Source organism: Malus sylvestris, chromosome 5 (genome assembly GCF_916048215.2).
Source record: "Malus sylvestris chromosome 5, drMalSylv7.2, whole genome shotgun sequence".
Classification (NCBI taxonomy): domain Eukaryota; kingdom Viridiplantae; phylum Streptophyta; class Magnoliopsida; order Rosales; family Rosaceae; genus Malus; species Malus sylvestris.
This window is the reverse complement of record NC_062264.1, coordinates 47,022,690-47,029,991: the sequence shown is the minus strand read 5'-3', so window position 1 is coordinate 47,029,991 and position 7,302 is coordinate 47,022,690. Positions and strand designations below refer to the sequence as shown.

Here is a 7,302-nt window from a genome sequence, read left to right as displayed (position 1 = left end):
CGGAAGGACCACATTAATTTGCAACACCTATTTTCAGGGACTACATTGATTGATTTTCAATTTCAATGACCATCTAGATTGTGATGGTCAATTTCAAGGACCATTTGTAATAAAAACCCTATTTAATTTGAAAGATATTGTATTTATGAATGCACAAGTGGTGATAATATCGTTTGTTAAAAATAAAAATAAAAAGAATAAAAAGAATGCACAAATGGTGGATTACCCTAGTGATTAAGATCTTCCTCTTCAACCTACCTTGTCACGGGGTCAAATTCTCCCTCCACTTGTAGTCTAGATTTGATGAGTAATATCATTTGTAATTAAAAAAAAAAAAACAATAATAATCCGGTATACAAAAGCTAGCATTCATTTGTTGGACAACAAAACACGCAAACATTCATTTCTTCATTCAACATTTATTGAATCCAGCAAGTTTTCCTATTCAATCCAACCCTGACACTAAACGAGGCGCTACACCACAGAATTCTCAAGTCTCAACCACAAGCATTCATAATTTAGTTTCTTTCACCCGTAACAAATATTTTGCAAATATTATATTTGCGAAGCAATTCGTTGTGCATTATATTTAAGCCACCAGTATGTTGAATTTACAGTTTGGGGGTTGAGACAACTTGTTTTCACTTTCATTTCCAGCCAACCAAATGGGCAAGAAAATATTGTAACGCAGAGTGAACAAAACGACGTCACTACGTTCATGCTCAAATTCAGCCCTACATGCCATACCTAGCAATACCATGAGGAGGATCAATTGGGGCTACACTAATCTCTTGGGTTCTCACCTTGGCTTCGCCCCAAATTAAAGATCCATTGCCGGTGTCCAAGCTCAACATTCTTTTCTTTCCGCCACCTGGAGATCCTTCCAAGGTCAGTCCTCCAGGACTCTCATGTGACGTGAGGCAGCTTTCAGTGGAGCAATCAGCTCTCTGGGTATGGATACAAATTGGCAGCTCTTCACCTATACCATGAACCCCAACTGCATCTGTGGATTGCGACGAGTAGAAGCCAAGCTTGTCAAGGGAAGTACCTTTTAGGTTCTTATTCCCCGATTCATGGCATTTATGGCCATCTGTATCAGTAACTGAACCTCCAATGAATTGATCAGCAAGCATCTTACAAGCTCTCTCAAGCATGGCCATATATCTTCGCTCTGCATCCTGGCGAATCTGCAAGTGCTTCTCAGCCTACAATAACAAAGGCAACAAGTTCTTACTTCCTGGTAGATGCTAATTTGGCATTTAAACTTTCATGAATTATATCAAGAGCAATACTATACCAAAAGCAACGCCACAAGATAGCTAAATAAATTGCAAAAAGAACTTTATACATTGCAATTGTGCCTTCCATCTTGAAAGCAAAGCCAAAGGTTATGAACTTATGGTAATAAGGTCCACTTTGAAACACACATTCTTAACTATCCTCCTCACAAAAAAAAAAAAAATCTACAAAATGGGAAAATAGAAACAAGCACACGCATTTCACCTACATTACCTCAACCTGCACATGTAATTTACTTTGCACTTCCATCTGTGCTCGCAATGCCTCCTTAACTTCATAACCCCTGAAGATGACATTTTGGAAAAACCACACATTTAATGTAAAATGACCTATATTAAGCATCAAAAGGTTCTGAGAAAAAAGTTGAAAACTCTCTTACTCATTCAAATCAGAAGTTGGCAAATTTGGTGAAGTATTGCCAGTAGCAGGGCTTTCTAGAAGGTAGGAAGCTGACAATCCTCATAATGATTGGCAAAACAAGTCAGACACAAAATTTAAGTTTCCACTCACAAAATACATCTTTTAGAGGGATTTAAAATAGGCAGCCATAAAGTATGGTTATCTAAGAGGTAGCAAGGCCGGGAAGAAAGAGCGAGCACTTATTGTCGGGGAATAAATTGGTTGTACTACATCCTTAGAGTTTTAAGTTTTTGGGAACACAGGAACCAACCAAAAAAGGTCCCGTAGTTGAAGATTGAGGGTTCAAGTATTGCTAGTGCAACCTCCCAAATTCATAACTAAATTGAGTTTTCTGTGTTGAGCTCTCTTGTATTACAATGAGGCTGCATGTAAAAAAATTCTCAGGGCATAAAAGAATTGTTGTCTCACAATACATAAGTGGAAACTTAGTTGGCTTATCAATGTTCTTGGTTGTAAAGATAAGTTTGCTACAAGTTTTGTCCTTGGTTGTAAGGATAAGTTTGCTACAAGTTGAAGTTAAAGTTTTGTCAAGGGCCTATATGTCCACCTCCCTTATTTCATACTGTAAAGAACCTATTCCATTGTGAAAAAAACCCAACAAAACTTTAGGGAACTAAACTAGCACCAAATGTGAATGGGCTCAAAGAGACAGTTATAAGAAAACGTACCATCCTTGGATATGTCGGCCATATCCTTGCCCGATTGCTTACCTAGTCTGTATTTCTGCAATGCAGCAAAAAACAATAAGTTGGTACAAGTGTTTGAACTTTGGTAACACCGTGATAATTGATTTAAGTCCAAAAAGAAACCTGCAGGTGACTCTTCAAATGAAAAAGTGTGAGGCCCTTGACATTCATGGTCCGCATAATGGCCTTTGGAGTAGCTTCTGCAAATAAATTGAAGCTCTCATCATAATCCTAAACGGGTTGAAGATTCAAGGACGCGAGAGATTGGCAACGGCTAGCAGCCAACTTAGAATTTAGAAAGTAAAGCAGCTCTGATGAGCTCCATCCGATTCTAATTTGTGACTGAATTATACATACAAACATACATACATACACACACACACACACAGATGTAGCAGGCTACTAGCTCAAGCCTCAAATTCAATCTTCACACAGATGTAGCAGGCTACCAGCTCAAGCCTCAAATTCAATCTTTATTAATTGCTTGTTGAAACAAGCTTCAATTCAATTCAATTCAATTTTATAATATTATAGGCATAGCCGCACAGCACAGGCAGAGAAGAATAGGTGAAAGAAAGGGATCTGAGTTCATCAATCAAAACCCTATCAAATGATAATAACAATAAGTAAGTTAAAAGAAAAGTGGGAAACGGAAGACTGACTGGAGGAACCGCCGAGCTGAGTGACGGCATCGACAAATCGTTCGTGAAGGTCAGCTGTCCAACGAAGACGGGGTTTGGGGTCGGAAGTTAAGACGAGGCAAGGATCTCCTCCTCCTCTGTGACTGTGACCTTGCATTTGCATATCTTCCTCACCAACCATGCCTCCTCCTTCGTGCATCAGTACCGGAAACATCTTCCTCCCTATCCCTCTCCCTCTATCCAAATCCTCTCTCAAAACCCAATCTCCACAACCAGAGTTGTTTTTCTCCCCTCTTGCTTAGCTGGGACCTGGGTGCTGGTTTTGGAAATGGGGAATTTTGTGGATGATGAAAGATAAAAAGGAGAGGCAAAGGTGAAAAGATGACTGCCGTACTACTTACTGCGGCTACAGTTTCACGCCTTTTAGAAATTTGTCCGTTTCTGCACTATTTCTTTTCAAATTTTCTTCCATAGAAATAGTGTGTTATTGTCTAATAAGTGTCCTGTCGCGTATTTAAAAATTTATTTAAGAAACGATTATGACGTGGTATATTAGTGCCATGAGAAAATCTACCATTATGTTACTTTAGGTTTAGGTGTCTCTTGTAAACAAACAAACATACAGCCGTGCAGCTTGCGTGCTTGCCTGCGAAGTAAATTAGTAATTAGTGTTGTCCAAGCCCAGTTGTTGATAGAAATAAAATGAAACATTTGATTTGTAAGTTTGAATATAACAAAGTATAGTGTGGTTCCTTCCTAGCAAAATGAAGCATGCAATACTACGCCCATCCATCGAGACCTAGTGTGAAATGTCAAGAATGGATTAATTGATTCAAAGCCTGTAGGCATGCAAATGCTTGGCCCATCTTCTAGCCATGTAAGCGTCATGGTAGTCCCAACTTTCTACACTACTAGTACTTGTACTAGACCTCCCGCCGATGATTGCACCACTCGTCCCTGATGCAGCACCACAAGCAAATCCTCCCCGTCCTCCTCTAACCGTTGCATTACTACTACTACTACTACTACTCTTACCAACATCATCTCCTAGTCCTACCTTCGCCACTGTTTCCCCTGTTGTCATCTCATCACCCTCCTCAATGTAGCTATATCCCACACAAATATGTTCACACACGCCCAAGTCCACCAAGATTTTCTTTTCTTCACCTCCTCTTAGCTCTCCTATTCTCACGATCCGACTGCTTCTGCTGGCTTCCTCCCCTATTCTCATCCTCAACTCAATTTCTCTAATCATGCCGCCTAGGATTCTTCTTAGCAAATCTTCAAACTCATGCATGATATATCCATTCGAAGTGCCAAATCCAAATCCTACATGGAAGCGATGGACTGGAATCGGCACATCCATGTCCATTGCAGCATGGTAGGATCGCATTGGGCTGTCAGACAGATGCAGGATGCCACACTCTGGGTTCTTGTATGCACGATCTTCAAGTATCTTTATCCCCTTCTTGATCCCTTCCACGGGATCTGCTTGCCCCATGTAGAACAGACGATCAATAACCTGTTGGGCTGTTCGCTTTCCATAAGATGTCATGCGTCTCAAAGGGAAGACGCGAGCAGCAGCTGATGAGTAGGTAACAATGGCCAAACGATCAATTGGTCTAAGGGAAAAAACCACCAATGCCATGCACTGCTTGAGAAGCCTCAAGTGCGGCCCATTGGGGCTAGCAACCAACACCAAGTCTGTTGCTCGTTGATTTGCTAATTTCACAGAAAGGTATGCTCTGTCTGAGAAGGCACACATAGTATAAGACTTTGGCCTGGTTGGTGATTGTAACAATGATGAGGAGCTACAGCTTAGGTGATGTGGGGGCGGATGGTATGAATATGGAGTAAACAAACTAGGGGGTGCACTATGTGGGATGGGTATCAAAGAGAATTGGAGACGGGGGAAACTAGAGACGTGATCGGGCTCAATTGGGTCGTCATCATCATAGTGAGCAGAGCGCAAGAATGAGCGCCTGTGGATGCGGAAAGTGGCAATAGAGTCATCCAGGATTTGGAAGATAGGGTCAGCTCGGTTGCAAGAAGACAGGGAACCCCAAGGTGGGTTCAGATTGCGGGGCAGCTGGGTCCAATGGGCTCGGCAAATGGGGCAGGTAACACTACCATGGCGAACATTGGAGGAGATGCAGGAAAAGTGGAAAGCATGGGAGCACTGGGCCGTGAATATAGCCTGCCCTGGGCTGCTCCCCTTGCTATGGTAACTCAGAGGGTCTAGACATATTGCGCACAAACTCTGCCATAAGAATCAACAAATAAAAAGGTAAGGAGACAGATCTGGAACTAAGAAAACATAATGCCGTGACGAGCTCAAAATGATTGGAACTGCATTCTAGCCAGTCTAGGTCTGGATATTAATACGAAATTAGAATAATTGTTACTCGTGCATTGAAGAAACCAGTAGTTCTAATATGATACTGATATTTTAAGGAGGGACACGGAACTCCTCATAAATCTGACTAAATCCTCAAACAATAGCCATCTGGTCAAAAGTTATGTAATAAGATGATAAGATCACTGTATTAAGAGTAAGATATAATGATCTGGTGCAACAATCAAGTGCTGCTACTTATTTGGAAACCTACTTATTGTTCTTGTTTTTTTTGGCAACCTACTTATTTGTTCTTTTAACTTACAAAAAACATTTTGGCAAGAGGCTTACAACGAAAGCTGTTCATTCGTGTCATTACTAAAAATCACAACAATTATTATGCTTAGAGTGGATTCAATCTTTGGATCGGTTATTTTGAAGATTATGCACCAAAAGTTTACCACAAAACTAGTGTAAACTCGATGAAAAATGGATTGACATGAAACTCTAAATTTGTAAGATTATCATCATTGATGAGGCAGGGTGCAACTTTCACCTTAGCATAAGGCACATTGCTATAATTGATTGTCATTTCCCTTTCTTTGGAAACTTCTTCTTCTTTTGCTGCTGCTGTTGCTGGTTGGACATTCGTTGGGTTTGTTGGAGACACGGCTGAAGAACCTGAGATCTGTGAAAACAAAGAAAACACAAGTGATTCTTAAAACAGGGTAATATACAATTGCAGAAGAAAACCCGAGTAAAATAAATGATAAAAACAAGGGGGGAAAGAGGGGTGGATTTGCATAATAAATAGTTGAATTGGGGTGGGAGGGGGAAGTAAGAGTTACAGTGGGAGTGGTAGTGTTGGTATGATCGGAGACGATGGTCTTCCTGCGGGAAAAGGAACCACCACATGCATTTGCAGCAGCCACCGCCATTTTCTTTGCTGCTTTTCTCAGTTTTGATGATGCCCCTCCTCCTCCTCCCATCCGTCTCTCTTTCTTTCTCTCTCTCTCTCTCTAGTAATACAGAGAAGTCTGCCTATGGGTAATGGATGGTGGTATCCTCTTGATTCCTCTTTCTTGTTGTTGAGATTCCCTTCCTTCAAAGTTCAACAACCTGACTGACCTGGACCTGCACGGCTGCACCTGCTTGTTGAAATTGAAGGAGCAGAGCAGACTCAGCGCAAACAGACAAGGCTTTCTGCACGCTTGAGCAAAATTTGTCCCACCTCTCGTCCAGCCTCCACTACAAAATACAAACTACTCCATCCAATTCAAATTCTAATCCTAATGGTTGATGTTCCCGTTTCTCCCATCATAAAATTAAATTATTGTCAATTTATCCCACTCGGCCGGTCCTCGCTCAACCTCCTTAACCCACCCATCTATATATATTATATATTATATATTGTGTGTGTATATATATATGCGCTTTATAATGATGTACTACCACTTTACCAATTAAATACTCCCACAAACGACCTTTATCATTTCTTCCCTTTTCTTTTCTACAACGCCTATTTCTCTTTATCTTTTCTTTTCTCTCGCCGGTTTATGCTTTGTGGCACAGTGGCACTGCTTGGTGTTTAAAATTATATTGAGATATATAACTTATTAAGAACAAATGAAAGAAATTGTATCTAATATTTAATTTGAAGGTAGAAGATGAAATTCTCATCATTATTAGCTTGAATAACAAGTCATAACATTGTGTCAAATTTTCTAAGAGAAAGTAAGTCAACGATTCTCTACTTATTACACCAATATTGTTCCTCAATTAGTATCTTAACATATGCACAACATGAACATGACATTTACAAGGTTTTATTGCAAAATACGTTTAAGATGTAATTCCATGTGGAACCACTCAACATACATCAATTTTAGTATAACTAATTTCCGACAGTGGATTCTTGTAC

The 7,302-nt window shown here is 40.3% G+C and overlaps 2 protein-coding genes across 5 annotated transcripts; both read right to left on the bottom strand.

The window, feature by feature from the left end:
- Window positions 1-487: 487 nt before the first annotated feature.
- Window positions 488-3,474, bottom strand: LOC126623499 (protein PHR1-LIKE 3-like). Of its 4 annotated transcripts, none has more exons than XM_050292398.1 (6): window positions 3,068-3,474; window positions 2,529-2,605; window positions 2,430-2,442; window positions 1,679-1,757; window positions 1,513-1,582; window positions 488-1,205 (listed from the first exon to the last, which is right to left on the bottom strand). In XM_050292398.1, the coding sequence occupies exons 1-6, from the start codon at window positions 3,258-3,260 to the stop codon at window positions 735-737; spliced, it is 903 nt and encodes a 300-aa protein (XP_050148355.1). In that variant the 5' UTR covers window positions 3,261-3,474; the 3' UTR covers window positions 488-734. The 4 variants fall into 4 exon arrangements, with proteins under 4 accessions (XP_050148355.1, XP_050148356.1, XP_050148353.1 ...); XM_050292399.1 differs by having other exon boundaries at window positions 1,679-1,748; window positions 3,068-3,473; XM_050292396.1 differs by having other exon boundaries at window positions 2,388-2,442; window positions 3,068-3,472.
- A 257-nt stretch (window positions 3,475-3,731) lies between these two features.
- LOC126623497 (E3 ubiquitin-protein ligase WAV3-like) lies at window positions 3,732-6,778 on the bottom strand. The gene is made up of 3 exons (XM_050292395.1): window positions 6,230-6,778; window positions 5,938-6,069; window positions 3,732-5,306 (listed from the first exon to the last, which is right to left on the bottom strand). The coding sequence occupies exons 1-3, from the start codon at window positions 6,368-6,370 to the stop codon at window positions 3,879-3,881; spliced, it is 1,701 nt and encodes a 566-aa protein (XP_050148352.1). The 5' UTR covers window positions 6,371-6,778; the 3' UTR covers window positions 3,732-3,878.
- Window positions 6,779-7,302: the final 524 nt, after the last annotated feature.

Coding starts and splice junctions, on each gene's coding strand:
- LOC126623499 (XM_050292396.1), bottom strand. CDS start 3,260: ATGTTTCCGGTACTGATGCACGAAGGAGGAGGCATGGTTGGTGAGGAA. Junction 2,606..3,067: donor TCAGCTCGGCGGTTCCTCCA/GTCAGTCTTCCG, acceptor ATTTATTTGCAG/AAGCTACTCCAAAGGCCATT. Junction 1,583..1,678: donor CCAACTTCTGATTTGAATGA/GTAAGAGAGTTT, acceptor TGTCATCTTCAG/GGGTTATGAAGTTAAGGAGG.
- LOC126623497 (XM_050292395.1), bottom strand. CDS start 6,370: ATGGGAGGAGGAGGAGGGGCATCATCAAAACTGAGAAAAGCAGCAAAG. Junction 6,070..6,229: donor CCAACACTACCACTCCCACT/GTAACTCTTACT, acceptor TTGTTTTCACAG/ATCTCAGGTTCTTCAGCCGT. Junction 5,307..5,937: donor GCAATGTGCCTTATGCTAAG/GTGAAAGTTGCA, acceptor TTCTTATGGCAG/AGTTTGTGCGCAATATGTCT.